This window comes from Microtus ochrogaster, chromosome 15 (genome assembly GCF_000317375.1).
Source record: "Microtus ochrogaster isolate Prairie Vole_2 chromosome 15, MicOch1.0, whole genome shotgun sequence".
In the NCBI taxonomy this organism is placed as follows: Eukaryota; Metazoa; Chordata; class Mammalia; order Rodentia; family Cricetidae; genus Microtus; species Microtus ochrogaster.
The window spans coordinates 5,137,102-5,156,861 of record NC_022017.1 but is presented as its reverse complement, the minus strand read 5'-3'; the positions used below and the strand labels follow the sequence as shown (position 1 = coordinate 5,156,861).

Here is a 19,760-nt window from a genome sequence, read left to right as displayed (position 1 = left end):
CAGACTATCCCTGACACACAGTAAGCTATCCCCGACACACAGTAAGCTATCCCCCACACACAGTAGGCTATCCCCGACACACAGTAGGCTATCCCTGACACACAGTAGGCTATCCCCAAGCTCTGCCCCTCCTCTCAGTCCTGCTCTGGTCAGCAGCTTTGACCCTGCTGCTCTCACTCTACTCAGAAAGCAGGTCTTGGACACCAAACCCACCCTCAGATTCTGCAGAAAGGTTCTAAGAGAGACTGTGAGGAAAACACAGAGTGGAAGATTTATAGAGCTGAGAAGGTGCCCCAGAAGCTGGGCCAAACTCACCAATGTAAACACGCCTGCTCCTAGCACGGCATAGACGGCGTGGAGCCAGGGGACCTGTGGGCACAGGAAGGACGGGTTTAGGGTGTGGAAAGGGCAACTGGCAGAAGGGCCAGAGGTTGGGGGGCAGGCTCAGTCCTGAGGATGGGACAATGAGGTAACTCCCCCCAAGGATCCAGAGGAGCTTGTGATTCTCTGGGTGTTCACAGTGTAAAACAGAGAGACCCCTGAGTAATCACAGGGAGACCTGCAGGGAGTCCCCACAGACATGACATTTTTTCCCTTCACAACAATGCCCCAGGCTCAGGCTGGCCAAAAGTGACTCATCCTATCTGTGGTCCTCTCAGCCTGGTTCCCCTACTGTTCTCATCCATCCTTGCTCTATCTGGAGTCTGCCTGCTCCTCTCATGCAGAGTTCTCTGTCTCTGCCCTGGGAGCAAGGGCTCAGGTGGAAAGTCAGCTGAACTCGGCGGGGGGGGGGGGGGGGGGGGACAGGTGTGGAGCCACCTGGAGTCTCTGCCAGATGGGCATGAAGGGCCTGGCGGTCTGGAATAGTACCCTCCCAAGCTTGTGCTCCCCTTGACTGTGCAGGCCAACTCCACATCTATAAGGTGCCATGTTAGCCCTGCCCTCTGTGGAGCCCATCCAGAAAACTTTCCGGAAGATCTCTGAAAACAAAGGCCTCCCATCAGCTTGGTGTGGGTCAATAAAGGGTTCTTTGAAGTTCTGGGCCCCCTTCCTGTAGCCCCATCCCCATCCTAGATACATAGAGGCCTCCAGGCCAGCTCCGGTCCCTCCCTTCGTCAACAGGATCCCGAGAAGAGCCAAAGAAATGCCAAAATCAATCTTGACATCCTAGACTGGGTGCCAACCACCCGGAGGCTAGGGCTGGATGACGAAAGCCATCTCAGCATAGCACACAAGAGGCGACGGGAGGTCGGGTACCAAATGTGGCTGGAGAAACTGCCACTGAGACCCCAACAGACCCAATGCTTGCTTTCCTGTGTTCTCAGGACTCAAACCACCTGCCATGTCCCCACTCTGTCCCCCAACATCGATGGCTTCACTTCCTGCACAGAACACACAGGCCAGAGACCAGCAAAAGGGGGTGGTCTGTGAGCTGGGGATGGACAGTCTGTCCCTACTTCACTGCCCTCAACCTGGTCACCCAGTTTCTGCCTCTTTGGGCTTGCTGGTCCCCCACGAGGTCCTCCGAGCCTGGTGACCTCTGGAGCCCCAGTGTATCTTTCTCAGCTATGGTCCCTCTCCTCCTCCCCTCTACCTGCAGGGGAGAATAGGGAAAGTGAAGCCGGATGCAGCCCGTGGAGCTGGGCAGGTGCCCAGGCCTGCCAAGAAAAGCCTCCTTGTTTGCTCATGTATGCTGCCAACACACCTCGGGCAGGTGCCAGGAGGGCTGGGCAGGGTGGCAGGCTGTGGGGCTTTGGCTCTGGGTCTTCCCTGAAGGGCTAGAAGAGCATGGCACCCTGGGCATCGGGCCATCCCCACCCTCTCCTTGGGCCCGTAGGCTGGAGACTTACGTATTGGAAGGGCAGGAGGATGGCTAGGAGGAGTCCACTGAAGAAAAGGGTCATGAGCAGCACAAACAGCACACCCTGGCAGGAGGTGAAGTCAAACTGCAAGACACAGGGGGGCGTCAGCACTGACCCGCCAATTCTGCACTCACCCCCACAACCCAGTACATCCCTCTTCCAGGAGGCATCCCCAGACCCCGTTCAACCCTCTGCTTCTCCTCAGCCCCACGTGGATCCCTGACCCACGCCCCCCCCCCCAGCCCACAGTCCCCAGGGCTGACCTTGGTCTGGAAGCTGAAGATGGTGACTGAGAGGCAGACGAGGGCCGTGATTCCCAGACACAGCAGCACAGAAGTAGTGTTGTAGTAACTGAAAGCAGGCACGGGGTCAGTGGGATTCCCGACTCCCCACCCCTCCTCAGGACCGCCCTTTTCTTCCAGAAGCTGACCTCGTGACCTGTGGTCCCAGCCTGCCCCATTCCCAGGACCTCCCACTCTCAACTTTCCCAGGCTTCTCTGTTCATGGGCACCCATCAATGGGCTGAAGGGTCTAGAATATGTTGGTGTCTGAGGGCAGTTTACAGGTAATGACAGTACCAGGACCTTGGGGTTTTAAAGTCCCAGTGTGGGTATCACCATCTTACCCTTTATCATCCCTCACCCCAACTCTACCCACTTGCTCGGGTCTTAGAGTCACTGGCTGTGTAGTGCCTAAGGCACTCTAGGCCAAAGTGGCCTGTCTGCTCAAGTTCCTCCCCCATCCAATAGTTCTCCAGAAAGATGGTATTGGGGCTGTTCCTTCAGGTATGGCTGGACCCTGGCTGCATGCCTGCCTAGGATGCCCTTGCCCCTTTTACCTGGACAACATCCCAGTGAGATAGGCCATGGACAGGGTCTGAAAGAGAGCAGGGTAAAGGAGTGCTCCTGCAGGGTGAAGGAGTGCTCCTGCATGTGGACATGGAGTCTGGGCACTCTCTGGCTCCTAGCCAGCTCGAAGGCACTCCAGCTAGCTGTCCCTTTATCCCTTAGGCAGCCTTGTTCTCCCCATGAGAATCCCAACTCTTCATTATCCTAATTCTGGTTGGAAGTCCCACCCAATCTTCCCAGAACAAGAGGCTGGGCACATAAGAGGGAGGGCTTCATCCCATTCGGAAAGGAAGGATGGAGTGTTCTGGTAGGACAGGGGTTTGGCACCTCTGTTCCACCAAGAACCTCATATTGATATCCCCGATCAAGATTCTCTGGCCTTCAACCCCCATGCTGCCCTTGTCCTTCCTCTGTCCCCACTCAGCATCTGTCCCCAGCTCACCCCAGTCACTTACAAAGATGCCCAGCAGAATCAGGTTCCAAGGGAAATGTCTCCTGCAAGGCAAACCATGGGCCTCAGAGGACATTCGAGCCTGCGGGGTTTTGGGCACACAGTGGAACCTCTCCCTTCATTTAAACCCTGGTAGGACCTCATTGTTCCATCCACTTCAGAGACATGAAGTCAAGGGCAGAGGGCCCATTATGACTGCAGTTCATAGAGGAATGAGGCCCTCTCAGGGGCCGCACAGGCCCCTGGTGGAAAGCAGGGCTCAGAGCAGATTTTTAAGACCCTAAATAACAGTCCCTCAGTCATAATCATACCTGGGTCCAGAGCAGCAAGCCAGAGTAAGGTAGGTTGCAAAGAACACGGCACTATGAGAGAGAGACAGAGAGAGAGAGAGAGAGAGAGAGAGAGAGAGAGAGAGAGAGAGAGAGAGAGAGGTGAACAAATCTCCAGGTCTCTCCTGGGGCCTCTGCCTAGTCCCAGATGATCCTACTCTGCCACCCCCCCCCAAACTGCACCAGGCAGGAGGGCAAGAGCAGAGGGGAGGGCATGGACTCCTCGGACTGGGCAATGGGCAGGATGGTAGCCCAGTTCCCAAAGGAAACATGGTAGTTGGTGGGACAAGCAGCCCACTTCCAGCACATTTAATCTTGGGAGCCACAGCCTGCTGTTTCTCACCACTCAACCCAAGTGGCCTCAGAGACCTTTGCTGCTGTTTGTTTTCTGAGGTAGAGTCTCACTATGTAGTCCAGGCTAGCCTTGAACTCTCAGCGATCCTCCTATTTTAGCCTTTAGCATTCTGACACTGCGGACTTGCATCACCCCGCCTGGTTAAGAAACCTTGGAAAGTTCATCCCTAGTCAGGCAGTGGTGGTGCACACCTTTAATCCCAGCACTTGGGAGGCAGAGGCAGGTGGATCTCTATGAGTTCGTGGCCAGCCTGATCTACAAGAGCTAGTTCCAGGACAGGCTCCAAAGCTACATAGAAACTCTCTGTTTTGTCTGGAAAAACAAAACAAACAACAAAAAAGAAAGTTCATCCTCTAGGGCCTGAATAGATCACTCAGTCACACACAGGGACCGGGGGGGGGGTGTGTGTGTGTAACTCAGTGGGAAGAGTGAGTGGCCTGCAAATGTGAGAACCTGTCTTAAGTCCTTAGAACCCAGGAGAAAATGCTGGGCATAGTTGAATGCTCTTGGAATCCCAGCACTTGGAGGGGCAAAGAGAGGAGGCTTTTTGGGGCACAGCTTGATAGCCAGCCAGTCTAGCCTCACTGGGAAGCTCCAAGCCAATGAGATGCTCTGTTTCAAAGGAGTTGGACGGCTTTCCTGAGGATGACACCCAAAATTGGCTTCCTGCCTTCATAGGCACATGGACACATGCACACCATACCAATCCATGGACACACATGTGCGCACCCATACGCATTACAAAAAAAAAAAAGTTCATGCCAGGCATCGTTGCATGGTGATGCAATCCCAGCTCTCAGGAGGTACGGGCAAGAGGATCAGGGACTCAGCGTCATCCTGATCTAATTATGGAGTCTGAGGCCATCCCACTCCATGTGAGGTCCTGCCTCCAAAATAGTAGGTAAATATAAACCAAACTAAATGTTACCATAGGATATATTTTGTGTGCTGGGCAGATTTTTATTTGTTATGTATTTATAGTTTCTGAGACAAGATCTCACTGTGTCCCTCTGGAGCCTGGAACCTACACAGAGGCCAGGGGACCAGGGTTTGATGTTTGTTTGTCTTGACAGTGTTTAGTAACTATTAACATGATCCTTCCTTCTTTATGAACCATGTTCTCCTTTACAGAGGAGGCCGGCGACTTGTCCAAGGTCACAAAGCTGTCCAGTTTGTGCAGGACTGAGACCTCGGTACTCCAGTTGCAGGTAGCGACCTTCCAACCACTGCCACACACTGCCTCTCTCATCGCCTGCCACCTGCAGCCATCCTGGTAGCTGCTTCTTATTGCTCTACCCTACCAGGCGGTGGGCTCAGCATGGCCTGGCCTGCCAGCACCTGGCAGAGCAGGAAGTGGAATCAGTTTCTGGATTAGGTAGTTATGTCCAGTGGGAAGTGGCTAGAGGGGATTGGCTGCTCAGAGTTTTCTGGAAAGCAAGGGGCAAAGACCAGACACGGAAGACAGAGACTAAGTTCCCAAGACAGTTTGCCTATCAGTGCATGGCCTCCACCCTCAGCAGGCCTTCAGCGGTGGCCCTGCAGCCCTTTCTTTCCCCATCCCTTCAGCATCTCACCCGCCCTCCATAACAGCAATTCCAAACAGCCTCCTCCTTCCCCAGACCTCCCAGGCTGCCTCGCTCTCTGCTATGTTCCAGAAAGATCTGAGATAATGAGGTGCGGCTCCAGTGGCTTCTGGCCCATCACCTGAAAACCTCATGTGGTGCTACCAGACTTCCTGTCCCTCATCCCCAAGACCTGGGTTTTGGGTCCCGGGCCCTCAAAAGCCCAGTGACGGCTTACTTTAACACTCCTGGGGGGGTCACCTCTTCTCCCACATCAACCTCCTCGGACTCTGCTCGCCTTCCTCAGCATCTCCCCTGTTTCTAGCTCCACTACTCTGCACCCTCTGTGTCCTCCTCTCAGCGTCTCTTTTCCATCTCCTCAGCTTGCCCAACCACCTGGCCTCGGCCCCACGTAATGGGAGCTGGCTGGATCACATCAGGGTGACCTTGTTGAGTTCAGCTGTCACTCGCTGGTCCTTACATTACCTGACTTCTCAATGTCTGGTCACTCCTATTGCTTCCCTGCTTCCACAATGACACCCTTTTGGGTTCCCTCCTTCCTTCCTGGCCACTCCTCCTCATTACGGAGCCTCTAAAGGAGCTGGTTTCTTCAAGGCAGACTCCTCTCCTGTCCTGCTCACCCCAAGGATGAGCCCATACCTTAGGATGGGTTCTCACTGCCCCTTCTCAGCACTAGACTGAGAGCCAAGTAGATGTTCCGGTCAGCAGTGGCTCTTCAGAAATGCATCAAGTTCATTGGACTAGGGCTGCACTCAGCATTCTCTCTGCCCCTGAGCACCCCCCTGCCCAGGACACGATGCAACCGTCAAGCCGCCCAGCCAGAGGCTTCGGCATCATCGTCGGCACTCACCCTGCCACACCCGATTAATTACCTGGATCTGTGTAGCCTCCCACTCAGACCTCACTCTTCCCTCCATCTCTCCCGCCTCCCTTTGAAGTTGGGTCACCTCTTTCTCTTCTCTCCCTGGCTGGGGCTGTGCCTTCCTGCCTTCAGCCCAGCCTTCTACCAGGACACTACAGGCTGATCCGGTCACACGTTTTCCCAGGAGACTTGGCAATGCCTGCAGCACAGTCTGCCCACCGCAGGCTCCTCTCCTCTCATCACAGCCGGTTCTGCACCCTCAAAACATGGCCACTCTCCACTGGCAGGACGGAGACTCCCTCTTCTGCCAGGCTTCCTCCTTCACAGCTGACTGTGCCTGCATCCCTGCCTCCGCCAGCTCAGCTCACAAGGCCCCTGCTCCCCTGTAGCACCTGCAGGCCAGCTTGCAACTTACTTCTTTTTCCTGCCATTTAACCTGGAGCCTGACACCCAGTAGACACTCTTAAAATATTTCTGGGGCCATGGAAAAGCCAAATGGAAGCAATAACCAAACAGGCAGTGCAGGAATGAAAGCCTACAACCTGGAGATTCCTCTGCAATTGGGTGCCAGGTGCCAGAGCTGGCCCACCCTGTACACGTGGGACAGGAGAAGCCTCCAATCCCTGGTGAAAAGTGCCCTGCTCTTTATGGCCCCACTTGAGTCACTGCTCAGTCACTTTAACAACGATGACAAAAACAGAACATTTGGCTGCGTGTCTCCTGTCACTCTGGCCAGACTGGAAGCTTCCCGAGGGCAAGAGCCGCATGTCCTTTTCTCAGTGCACGCTAGATCCTCAGCCCTGAAGATGGCGTCAGCGGGAAGGACGGGGAGACTCAGGATTCCGAGACCATGGTGCAGCTTTGGAGCTGAAGTCTGGTCTGGTTCTGGAAGTCCTGTCCCGTCCCTGCTACGAGTCTGTGGCCACGGATAAGGGTTTACTAGCCAGTCCCAATCCCCAGCAGTGCAGAACAGGAAGACTGCTCCCCAGCTCTGGGAGACCTGGTGGGAGGGTGCGGGCGTGGCACCGGGCTGGACTCATGGATGGGAGCTGCTTACTGTCATAGAAGCTGGTTGACTGACAGTTTGACTGACAGCTTCCTCGAGCCATCCCCTCTTCAGGCCTAGCCTTACACTTCTCCTCCTCTGCCCGCTCTTCTCTCACCCTCTGCTCTGCCACGGACACCATGCTCGTGGGAGCAATCAGACAATAAGGAAAGAACCCAGTGGGGAGAGACGACAGGGACCTTGAGAAAGCTGGTGCCACTGGCGCAGGAGAGGGCGGGGTTGTGTGAGCTAGAACAGTTGGGTTTCGTGTTGAAGCCTCAGCCCCAGGGCCTGGGACACTGGTTTAGTGTCAGGATTGGCCATCCCACCTGACTTATCCTCGCTCGCCCCCGGGGCTAGGGTCAGCAGACTGCAGTGGGCAAGCATGTGGCCGTTAAGCAGTTCTAGGTTTCTACCTGGCTCTGATGCCCAAGAAGCAGCTCCTCTCTGCCTCAATTTCCTCATCTGTGAAATGGAGATTGTAACAGCACCTGCTTGGCAGGGTTATTAAAAGGAGGGTTGAAAACTATACGTCAAACGCTTGGCATGGTGCCTCGTGCAGAGAAAAGAGCTGTTTTATTCTCACTGTTACGAATGATGTTCCAGCAGGAAGAAATAAACAAGGGAGCCCTCAGGGAGCATTTGATACGCTGGGCTGGCGTGAGACCCGATAGGACGCAGGAGAGTGGAGGGTGTGGAGGGCAGGCTAGATCCTCAGGGAGGCCTATGCAGGAAGAGGAGGCACACTGGTGGGGGGAAGCCCAGCAGCATTAGGGCTTTGCTGCTTCCCAGGAGAGCACAGGCCATGCCCCTTCCCACCTCTCCCCTGCTCCCACCTCAGGGTATCACAGGAGAGCACAGGCCATGCCCCTTCCCACCTCTCCCCTGCTCCCACCTCAGGGTATCACAGGAGAGCACAGGCCATGCCCCTTCCCACCTCTCCCCTGCTCCCACCCCAGGGTACCACTGCTCTCCACTTCGGACACCATTTCAAGACCAGACACTCACCCTCCCTCCCCACTTCCTCCTCAATGTGGTGCCATGTACTCCAAGCTGTTCCCGCCACTACACACAGCATCCCAAAAACTCATAGAAGAGGGGTCCAGCACACAACTCCCAAGGTCTCGGGGGCCCCAAGCCTTCCAGACAGTGCTGACGTGCTGGGAGCCATGCCAACCTGCTGTGTGGGCTGGCCAAGGTGGCAGGCCCTGGGGCCTCATTAGCTGTGCGCACAGTGCCTCCCAAGGCCTCAGACTCAGCACTCCCTCCTGGGACACTGACTGCCCCTCTGTCCTGTGCCTGAGGAAAGGCTCCGCGTATAAATGTCTTCACCTCCAGAATCCTGATAAGTTTCCTCACTGATAGTCCACTGCCCGCTGTGCCAACTCTAAGCCCAACTTTAAGACCCACTCTAGGCTCTGGTGGTTCCTAGGGCTTTCCTGAGCTCAGCTCTGCACTTGGTCCCTATGGAAGAACAGGCTGGGCCGGTCAGTGTGCAACTCCTCTGCCATGCTCTCTCTCGACGCTTAGCCCACAAGGGCCGCACAGCTCTCAGACGGCCTTCCGTCTGTCTGCCAGTCTAGTCCCTAATGTGCGGACACACCTCAGTGTTCTCATTGCCATGTTTTCTGCTCCAGCCACTCCTCTCTTGCAGCCATGGTGCACGGTGGTCTGCCCCCACCGCCTCTGACAGCGCCTCTGCGAGCTCCTTGGCATTGCTCACTACCTTCCCCCACAGGCAGAGGTCTCCTGCCCACGCGTCCTCGTGTAGGGCTGGCTCACACCGAAGGCCAACCGGGACCATGGAGAGAGCAATTCTCTGAGTCTACAGTGGTTCTGGTTCAGAAGTATCCAAAATTATTCCTTAGTTATCAGAAAGGAGGGTCCAAACCACCTAAATCCCCAGTTAAGGAACACAGTATAGGACCAGCAGAAGCCAAGTAGCTGGAGGGCGGAAGAGAGACTGACGAGCAGAAGGATTAAGAACACAAGCCTTAACTTGAACCCAGCTCCACCGCTGACTAGCTGCTGTGTGACCTTGGGCAAATTACCCAACCTCTCTGAGCCTTAAGGTTTTCTGAGGTAATCATACCCAGTAGATTTGAGAATCAAATGCAATACTGTACATCAAGCACACGAAACAATGCCCAGCCCTTAATTAGGTATTCTTTAAGTGGTGGCTCTTATGATTAATAATTTCATAAGCATTAATAACAATGTTACTAAGAGTACCAACATTGTCATTAGAGAAGGTCAAGGTGTTCCGGTCCCTTCCCTCATAGGGTCAAGTTACTGGTGCTCTCCATCCAGGCTCTAGTACCACCCTAGACAACCTATGTCCTGTCAGATCTGAACAACTCGAAGGTGGCCCCTGAGGGGCTGGGGGTCTTTGAAGGCCTCCCCCTGGGGTATGGATTCATCAATGGAGCACGGCATGCCTAAGAAGACGTCTGGGGGCATACTCACTAGGATGCCCAGTACCAGCCTGGGTTGGCCTGGACGTAGTCCTTCACGACGTCACTGTAGAGAAAGGCAAGCAGAGTCAGAGACTAGCCCAGGTCTGTTTGTGTTCAGTATCTGTATCTGCCCCACATGGACTCAGAGAGAGGAAGGAGGACTGGCTGGGTGACTGTGGAATGCAGCCAAGTGACACCTCACAGGGCCCACCCGGCACTGGGGGACTTCTCGCATGGTGCACGCCCAACGTTCCTCCCCAGTGTGAGGGTGTCCACTGGCCCTCATCTATCTGGGTGGACATCCCAAGAGAGGCTACATGGTGTCCTCCTGCCCTGAGCCTGCCCATGGTCCTCCTGGAAGATGTCAGCCCACAGTGCCAACTCACCAGAAGGTAAAGAGAGCCACAACAGCCAAGGTCACCAGCAGCTGAACCAACAGGATGGTATAGACCTGAGGGAGGGGATGATCATGTGGGGGGTCCCGAGAGACCCCAGTTCCCAGGGACTCATTTGAGTCTAGACCTACCTATCAGACACTTTCACCCTCCTTCATAGGGGTCACTGGGCAGATTGAGACAAGTGGGGGGACAATAAAGGCACCAGACCCTCAGGTGCAGCTGACCAAGGAGCCCAGGGACATGGAGCAAGGGCTCTGGGTGAAACCTTGGAAGCACATGCCAGAAGGAGCCATGGGCTGGAGTGGCATGAGAGAGGGAAAGGTCGCCCTGCAAACAGAGGCTGGGCCAAGGGCCTTCCAGGGGTCCAGCACAGAGTGCCAAACCCTTCACCCCGTCCCCCTTCCCAGAGCATGGGAGAGGTGGTTACCTTTCTGATGAAGAGCCGGCGAAGTTTCTGGTCATCCCAGCTGAAGGTGGTGAAGAGCTCATGGTTTCCTGTGGGGAAAGCTTCGTAGCTGGAACTGCTGCCTGGGTAGCGGGGTGGAGGGTGTGAGTTCCCTGCCTGCCCAGCTCAGGCTTCTGACACCTTTCTCTCCAGCTCCACTGGACCCCACCCTGCCTACCCGACAGCTGTCTTCCTGATCACTTCTTGCTCTCCCTGCTGTGACCCCATCCTCTCCCTCACCGTGGTTGGGGCTCTGGGGAGCTAAGATCAGCCATAAAAATGTCCCTTTCCCTCTAGTGTCCCTGTTCCCCTTCCTGGATACTTCAGTTCCTGTGAATCAACAGGGGACACCCAGTCCTCCTGGCCAGTGTCTGACAATCCCAACTCTGGCTGTTCTAGGACCCACATGCTGGGATCAAAGGCCTGGTGGAGGAGCTAGGCTTGCTGGCGCTCAACTGCACACCAGAGTCAATGGGGGCTGACTTGTGGGGAAGGAGGCAAAGGAAATGGGCAGGGGTGCAAGCCTAGTCCCAAAACTCTGGCTTTTGCAGGAATAAAGACCCCACAGCCAATCAGAGCCACAGGCGGGTCTGCCAATCTGTGGGACAATCTGCATCACCCAAGCCATCATCGGCGTGCTCTGAGTCTCCTGGTGTGGACAACAGGCCCACTTCACAGGGACCAAATTAAATAAAATGGAAAGCTGTGTGTTCTGTGCCTGGTGGGGACCACATTGCCTTCGCCTTATCTGCTGTCCCAATCAGGTCTGGCTATCTTTCCCTTTCCCCAGCAACAGCTTCTGCCTTGGTCTCTCAAAGATGGCCACGCCACTGCCCTGTTGGAGCTCTTCAATGGCTCCTCTTCTGCACATTGCTCAGGTTCAAGGCCTTTTTTGTTTTTGTTTTTTTTTTTTTGTTGTTGTTGTTTTGTTTTGAGATGTGGTCTGAAGCAGACCAGGCTGGTCTTGAACTCACTACGTGGCCGAGGATGACTTTGAACTTCTAATTCTCCCATTCCCATCTCCTGAGTGCCAGGTACATACACCACCATGCCAGGCAAGCTTAAGTTCCTTTAACAATGCCGGGGTGAGTGGAGTCCTCCAGCCACGCCTCACCGGCCATGGCAGTTCTCCCTTCCATCTGGTCAGTTACCTGCCTTCATGCCCTGGACCCTGCCCGCTCAGAGCTTTCTGAGTGCCTCCTCACATGCTAACCCAGGACCCTCTTCAGAGCTCTGTGTGGCTAGAGGAACTCTTCCCTGGCTGGCAGGCCAGACCTAAGTCACCAACATCTTCGCCGATAGTGACAGTTCTGGGATTCCAGCAGTAGCACATTGGCTGTCAGTATGAGCAGACTGCAAGGACTTCGTCATGTGCTGTGAGGCGGGACCCCTATGTCTTCAGCCCCACGCTAGTGACGATTGACTGCCCCTTGCTCATCCTTAGTCATGGGAGCTGAAGTGTCCAGGGAGGGGAATGGGGACACAAGGAGGAAGGGGGATTTGTATGGTGGTGCTTGGTTCCCCAGAGCCCCAACCATTGTGGAGGGAGAGGACGGGAGATAGATTATTCCTGAGATCAGAGCAGAGAGAGCAAGAAGCAACCAGGGAGCCAGATGGGTGGTGGGCAGGGGTGGGCCAAAGGTAGTGTTTGACAGTGGGGCTGGAGAGAAAGACTTCAGAAGCCTTGAGAGCCCAAAATAGGTAGGGCATGGAGCTACCCAACTCTCTTGAGGCAGGCATGAACTGAGGGTCACTGCGGAGAGTGGAGCCATGGACAGACTGTTTCCCCTGGAAGGAGCGCCTGCCTGACATTTCCCAGGGTACACTAGAAGACGTTTGTCACCTTCTGACTGCAAGCATGGGCCTCCCTTCCACCATAGCTCCTTAGAGGATATTCCTTAGTAAAGTGTCCACCCCAGCAACCAGGGCAGGGGAAATGAGAGGTAGGAAATCCCCACCACACCTTCATTGACCTTCCAGTAGGTCACGTTGGAGTGGGGTGGCTGGGCTCTGAACCAAGGGGTATTCTTGGAAGAGGCACCGACCATGGTGGCCACTTGCTCCTTACGAGCAGGGGCTCTGTGGGCAGAGGTTGTGCCAGGGCATTGTTCTCAGAGCCCTTCTAGAACTTTGCAAGCAGTGGGGGAGGGGCAGCGGGGGAGCTGCCACAAACCCTGAAAGGTCTGAAAATTTAAATTAAAAAAAATGTTATTTATTATTACACACAAGGGCATGTGTGACTGTATGCATCCATGCTTGCATGCATTTATAATTTGGGTGTACAATGCTATGGAGCATATGTGGAGGTCAGAGGTCAACTTCCAGGCATTAGTTCTCTCCCTCCACCATCTTCCCTGGAATCCTGGGATGGAACTTGGGTCGTGAGTTTTTTGGTGGCATGGTGCATTTCCCTGGTGAGCCATCTCACTAGCATGGGGCTGAGGACTTAGGGGTCCCTCCTCATAGCCCATGGCAAAGCCCTTGCAAGCTGCTTAGCCAGACAGCCAAGATGCTACTGCTGGGATCCCAGAACTTATTGGCGAAGATGTTGGTGACTTACGTCTGGCCAGCCATGTAGGCTAACTCCCACACACCTACCCCACGCTGTGCCTGCCCCCTAGAAAACCTGGAGAAAGGGCGGGAAGATAACAACATTGGTTGGGAGGGGAGTCCCTACCCCTTAACCTCTGAGAACCCCAGGCCTTATAGAGGCCTGGCCCTGTTGCGTTTTCAGGCCAGTCACAAAATGAACACTGTACCCCACTGGGGCACTGGCACTGCACTCTCCTCTCTCCCAATCCCGGGTCCGTGTCCCTTCCTCTATGAGGGTCTTTTTAGACAGGAACTTGGCTTTTGCCCCTTATCCATCTGCTCCAATTGGCTTAGCTCAGTGGTTTGTGGAGCTGAGGGCACCCCGACTGGACACTCCTTCTCTTCTCTCTTAGCGTTCTCTTTGACCAACGCTCCGAAGCCTCCTACAACAGTGTGCTGTACAACCACACCATAAAAGTGGGGTCTGGGTGACTTCCTCCCACCCAGCACCCAGAACTCCCTCCACCCCTCCAGCCTCTGGTGGCTGAGAGACTTACTAGGGTCCACATAGGCCCAGCTTGGATGGAGGGGCACAGCTGTGGGGGCTTGGGGGAAGGTCCCTGACTTCAGCCCATCTCCAGAGGTGGCCTCCTCATAGGAGGGCGGCGCCGAGGGCACTGCTGGAACCTCCTTCTTCTCGCCATTTGTCTTCTGCTGCCCCTCAGTCCCGGGGGCCTTGTTAGCCACAGAGAGCTGCAGAGTAGACACAGAGAGAGATCTTACAGGTGGTACGGTCCCTAGGGACAGTCCCTGGATTCCTGGAATCTGCCTTGGTGTTCTTCCAAACTGTGCTAAGGAGTGGAACAGACGAGACCCACCCTTGAGTTCAGAACCACAGAACTGAGCTCAGGACATGTGGGGAAAGATAAGACAGGAAACAGAAAATTCATGAGAGTGTCATGGAGGTCATAGGGCCACCTGGGGAAAGGACTGGGCCTCTATTGTCCTACAGTTGCCCCATGCTCCAGAACATCCTGACCCATACATAGGAGACCTATTACTGAACAAAAGGACCTCCCATTTTATTGTCTTCCTACTTTTCTCACTGTATTCAACCAGTTATATTTTACATCATCATTGTTTTGATCTTGTTTGCTTGTTTTTGAGACAGGGTCTCCTTATGTAGCCCTGGCTGTCCTAGAACTCACTCTGTAAACCAGGCTGGCCTCAAACTCACAGAGATCCACCTGGCTCCACCTCCCAAGTGCTGGGATTAAAGCTGGACACCATCATGCCCAGCTCTTTGGCCAATTTCAAAATAAGGAAACCCAGACTCAGACAGAGAGACATGCAAAGTCCCAGGTGTCAGAGTGGCACCTAGGTCTGCGGGGCTCAGGCTTCATCCCGGGCACAGGTGCTTCCTACTGGGCTAGAAATACTGGAGGGTGGGAAGGGGGGAGCCTGGGGGAAAAGGGAGAACAGGCCCCATAGAAACAGCCGTCCCCAACCAAAACAGAAGAGCAGTGTCGTCCTTGCTGGAGGGCTGAAGAAGACGTCTGCTTTAGACACTTCCTTCCTACGAGACAAGGGACTGAGATCCAGGGAGACCTGAGCTTGCTCCCTGCCCACAGTGGACACGATAGCTTGGTGAGGCGATGGCAGCTGTGAGGGTCAGGGAGGGAAACACTGGGACAGAGGGGGTGAAGACAGAAACCAGCGAAAGACTTGGCCTCAGGAGGCACCGGTCTGGCTGGCTGCAGAGGCCCCCTCGTTTATGGATTGCTGAGGTAGATGGGTGGCCCCTGCAGGGAGACAACCGAGGAGGCCCTGACTTCAGTCCCTCTACAGCCCACTGGGCTTCACCCCAACTCCTAAAATATCCTGTGGTGGTGCTAGGAGCAAGGGGCTGAGGAACGGAGGCACCTGTGCCACCAGAAGAGAAAGCAGAGCCGTGGGGCGGGATGAGAGAGGAGGCTCCACTTTCCCCGTGCTCAGTTCAGGGTCTCCTGCCTCAGGAAATGGAAACTGGAGCCCAGGCTCGCTACTCCCTTCAGTACATAGACTGAAGGGGATACATCTACGGAAGCTGCCTTAGCCGCTACCCTTCCACTTAGACCCCAGAATCTGGGGCCCCACCACCTCTCAAATAAGGCATTCCCAAGTGACATCTGGCCAATGGCAGGAAGTGGTATCACTCAATGACATCATTTTGAGGCCTTTGAGAAGCCTGAACACAGGAGGGTCTGTGGGTTCGGGGAGATATGCCATTAGTTCTGAGGCTGGTACCAGAGGAAAAAAGTGGGGTGTAGTGAGGGCCTCCTCCTGTTTTCCCTGACCAATCCTTAGCACCTCTGAACAGAGGGCTAGAGGGATCTCTCCCTTCACCCTAGGCCCTGGTGGTTGTATAATTCCACAGGCTGTTGATGTTACATAAGCCTCCTGCACTACTCAAGGCTCTGCCCAGTCCTTCCCATGTAATTCAGTCCTAAATTTGGTGTATATGTGTGTGTATTGTGCAGTGTGTGTGTGTGTGTGTGTGTGTGTGTATGCATGTGTGTGAATGTGGGTGGGCAGGGAAGGATACATTTTTATTCTATCTAGTCCCTATGTCTGGCCAAAACAAAAACAAAAATTAGAGCATCCTGCTGTAGGGTTGCCATAGTAACGCCCAACCAAAGGGGATGTATACTGATATCCAGAGTGGAATAATCAAGGGAGCTGGGAGGTGGTATTGGAGGGGGTGAAAGATGACCCTAAAGCACTGAAGGTAAACACACAGGCATCACCCCTCAAGACTCACCCTGGCCCCCAAGCAGAACTGATTCTCTCTCTCTCTCTCTCTCTCTCTCTCTCTCTCTCTCCCTCTCCCTCTCCCTCTCCCTCTCCCTCTCCCTTTCCCTTCTTCCTTCCCTCCCTCCCTCCCCCACTCTGACTCATAACAGGGCCTAGGGCACCTGTGAAGGGGTTGTGATGCCACAGCAAGGGGTGGGAGACAGACAAGGAGAACCTGGGCATTGGGAAAAGTCCTAGGCCCATTCTTTGAAATAGGCTGTTTGGTCCTCTGGCATCAGCAAAGACCACAAGGACCTTTGCACTGGAGCCCGCAGAGGATGCTTAAAGTGGTCCAGAAAGCTTTCTCAGAAGGGCAGGGAGGCAGGGGTCCAGAGAGCAGAGGATGGTGCAGGAGGCAGGGGCATGCCCCTACCTTTCCCTGGGTCATGATGTCGTCTCTCAAGGAAGGGGTCCTTGAAGTAGGGGTGGCCGCTTGGGTCACCGCAGCCTGCTTGCGTCTCTTCCTTCCTCCGCGTGGATTCTAGCAACATCCACTGCAGCCCGGCCAGGCTTACCGGAGCGTACCATCCGCACACAGGGGGAGGGGGAGGGCCTGGGAGGATGCTGCTTATGGACGCAGGAGACTGCGGACTTGAGATCCCAGGCGAGACATGCGGTTTTTACCTCTTTTGCTTCCTCCCACACGCTTCAGCCACCCAGGGGACCGGGGCTCATTGCAGTGTGGAGCAGCAGGTGGATGGATGGGCCCGCGGGGGTGGGAAGAGGCACCAGGACTCCTGACACCCGACCAGCTGATGCTGTCTACCAATACACAGAGCTAGCAAAGTGCCTCTCTCTGAGCAAACAGTCACCAGCCTCAGCCTTGCTCCCCCTCCCTGTCTGGATGGCCTGGATTTGTCCCCTGCTCCAACACTCCCTCATCGTCTATTTCGTCGTTGCCCAGAGAGTAAGACCAGTACGTGACTGGTCTACTCTGCCTCCTACCAGGGACCCTGGCCTTTGCCAGCCCTTGCCGGCTCCCCTTACTCTGATTTTCCCGTCTGTAAAATGGAAGCAATAGCGCCCCCATCCCTTGTATAACAGGCCTGTCGGGGATGCAGTTTTGTCTTTTTCATCCTTGAGACAGGTATTTCTGGAGACTTAGTTCTGTATCAAAGCCTCTTCCTGCTCTACTCTGTCGGTACCTTCTCTCAGCCTCCATCCCTCCGATTCCGCCCTCTCCAGGATCCAAAGCCCATCCACCTCCTTCTTCAGATTTGTCTTTTGGGCTCAATCAACACCAATTCCTATTTTTTTTTTTTTTTTGTTGCAGTTTCCCCAATGCCCCTGGTGAGATTCACAATCTCAAGTCTCAACTTCGTCACCTACTGACTGTGTGACCTTGGCAAAACCCTTACTCTCTCTGAGCTGAAGCCCCTCCCTGTGAAAAGGAGGCTGTAAGCCCTAGGGTAATGGTGGTAAGAGCCTACTGAACACAGGACATTCTGCCAGTGTAGGGGGTGTGAGAAGCTGAGGAATCTCTGACTACACCGGCTCCTGTCTCCCAGAGTCCCAGGCCTGACACTGAGAGCAGGATGCAGGAAGGATGGAATCTCATAGAAGATGGAAATAAATCTTAGAGAGGAGGCGTGGCCAACTGAGAGGAGGCGTGGCCGACTGCTTTCTGCTCTCCATCGTCTGATCCCCTGGCCCAGCAACCCCAGCCCTCCTCCACCGAGTGGTCCTAGCACTGCTGCTCAAGCTGACCCGGTGCCCTCCCTCTCTGCGTTGGCATTGCCTTCTCCTTGTTACACAGTTTCTGGGCACCCTAATGCAGCTGCTGTCTCTATGCACTGTGGGATTCCTTGTCTGTCTGGCATTAATCGTACTGTAGCAGTTTTTTGTTTTTGAGTCGCAGGTGTGTGAAATGCGGTCCGTGGATTGTTGTTATCAATATTTCTCGGACAGCTGCATGCTGCGGAGCCTGGCTCCATGCGGGTCTTGCTATGTTCTTGCCTGTGCATCCTGCCTGTCTTCATGCCCCATGCATGCTGTGTCAGCCATGCAGGCCGTGTTCTTCTTTGATCAGACCAAACGCACTGAGCTCAGGGCTTTGAGCTTCCTGGGCCTGCCGACCAGGGCACAGCTAGGTCTGTTCCTTGCTGGTTTCACTGCTGCTGTGATATGGTCTTAGTGTGGAGGTCGCCCATCTTACAGTCACAAGGCCCCACCAGGCACATTGGGCTGTCCCTTTATTTCTGACCCACGTTACTTTTTCCAGCGGCAATGGGCATCTCATATTTACATTTTTTGTTTATTATTTCTCCCTCCCTCACCTCTATCTCCCACTAGAATATCAGTTACAGAGAGGAGTAGTTTGGAGGTGTGTTATGTTGCTATGTACCTGAGGGTTAAAACACTGTTGGCACACTTATAGGACGTGAACATTTGGGAACTAAAGCAAGTGGTCCACGAATACTCAAGGGAGTGAGGATTCTTATGCAAAATCCTTATATTCCTCTGGTGTCACACTGATATCACACTGGCATTGTGTGCATCCTGGCATCTGATGGCCAAAGCATAGGCCAGACACAGATCCGGCATGCTTACTTCAAAGCTGCGTGACAAGCAAGGACTCCTCCCAGAGTGTCAGCTTCCTCACTGTTAAGAAAAGGGGGGCACAGCCTGGTCTACAAAAGCTAGTTCCAGGACAGGCTCCAAAACCACAGAGAAACCCTGTCTCGAAAAACCAAAAAAAAGGGGGGGGGGCAGTGTTAGCATTGCTTTCAGAGCCCACAGGGAGACTGCGTGATGGTGCTTGGAAAGGTTTACGGAACTACCCAGCATGCAATTAGCCCTAGGTGGTAGCTAGTGGTATGGCCTTACGGCTCCCACCAGAGGGGTTTAGTGAAGACATTAGCTTCCACTCTCAGGCAGCTCAACCACGCAGTAATCCATCAGACACTCATTCCTCATGCTTCTGTCCTTTTCAGTGTGAGATACTCTGGGAGGGTCCCCAGCAGCCAGCCTTCCTGCAAGGAGCCTTCCATCCCATTCAGATCCCCAGTCCTCGCTGAGCAGGAAGCTGGTAATGTAAGACAAGCAAGACAGGGCAGCTAAGAGAAACTAGCCTGGGAAAAGCAGGGGCAGCAGGGGATGATCTGGGGCCCCATCCTTGAATCCTCAACCTGGTGGATGGTTGTTCTAATACTTGTTGGAGGTGGGAGTGTAGGGGAATTGCAAGGTTTTTGAGTTGGGTAATGACATGTTCAAAGACAGGTTTCACAGAGATGAAACTGGGGTCGTGGTTTATGTTGTTAGAGCGCTGTCTTCAACAAGGAAGGGAGGAGGTTTGGTCGGAAGCAGTAATGGTAGGAGTGAGAAGGAGAAAGACAAAGGTGCAGGGCGGAGTGTAGATGAAGGCTCAGCCTCAGGACTAGAGCAGACTATAGCCCTAGGCAAGATACATTTGTTGGTCTTCCTTTTCCTCATTTGTGTATGGAAGACTGTGAGAACTAAGCAAGTCAGGGTTGGTAAAGCCTTGATGAAGCCGTGTTTCTAACACATCCCTGTAAGGTTTGGGAATGGAAAAGTAAGTTTTCTAAGACTAGAAAGGGCCCGAACAGGGTTGTAGGGACTTGAATAGAGGCTAAGTATAAAGGGGGAGGGGTCTTCAGAGGCATGGAGACCTGAAAGCCGAGGCTCTGGGCACTGGCCCACTGTTAGCTGGAGAAGGAGTTGTGCTCAGGGGATCCACAGAGCAGCTGGATCCTCTCAGAGGCAGGAGAGTGGTCCTGGCAGGATCTCCTCCTGTGCAGCCTG

The 19,760-nt window shown here is 54.3% G+C and overlaps 1 protein-coding gene across 2 annotated transcripts in view; it reads right to left on the bottom strand.

Annotated features, from left to right (window-relative positions):
* Positions 1-16,749, bottom strand: part of Faim2 (Fas apoptotic inhibitory molecule 2) — a 33,899-nt gene extending 17,150 nt beyond the window's left edge. The window contains exons 1-11 of one of the 2 annotated variants that reach the window (XM_005353914.3): positions 16,372-16,749; positions 13,724-13,919; positions 10,617-10,684; positions 10,178-10,242; positions 9,802-9,855; positions 3,473-3,523; positions 3,166-3,205; positions 2,701-2,738; positions 2,126-2,213; positions 1,851-1,946; positions 316-369 (exon numbers count right to left, since the gene is read on the bottom strand). In XM_005353914.3, coding sequence (XP_005353971.1) covers positions 316-369; positions 1,851-1,946; positions 2,126-2,213; positions 2,701-2,738; positions 3,166-3,205; positions 3,473-3,523; positions 9,802-9,855; positions 10,178-10,242; positions 10,617-10,684; positions 13,724-13,919; positions 16,372-16,386 — 765 coding nt within the window. In that variant the 5' untranslated portion in view covers positions 16,387-16,749. Of the gene's footprint in view, positions 1-315; positions 370-1,850; positions 1,947-2,125; positions 2,214-2,700; positions 2,739-3,165; positions 3,206-3,472; positions 3,524-9,801; positions 9,856-10,177; positions 10,243-10,616; positions 10,718-13,723; positions 13,920-16,371 lie in introns of both variants that reach the window. The other variant, XM_005353913.3, reaches the window with a different exon arrangement.
* Between the last annotated feature and the right edge of the window lie 3,011 nt (positions 16,750-19,760).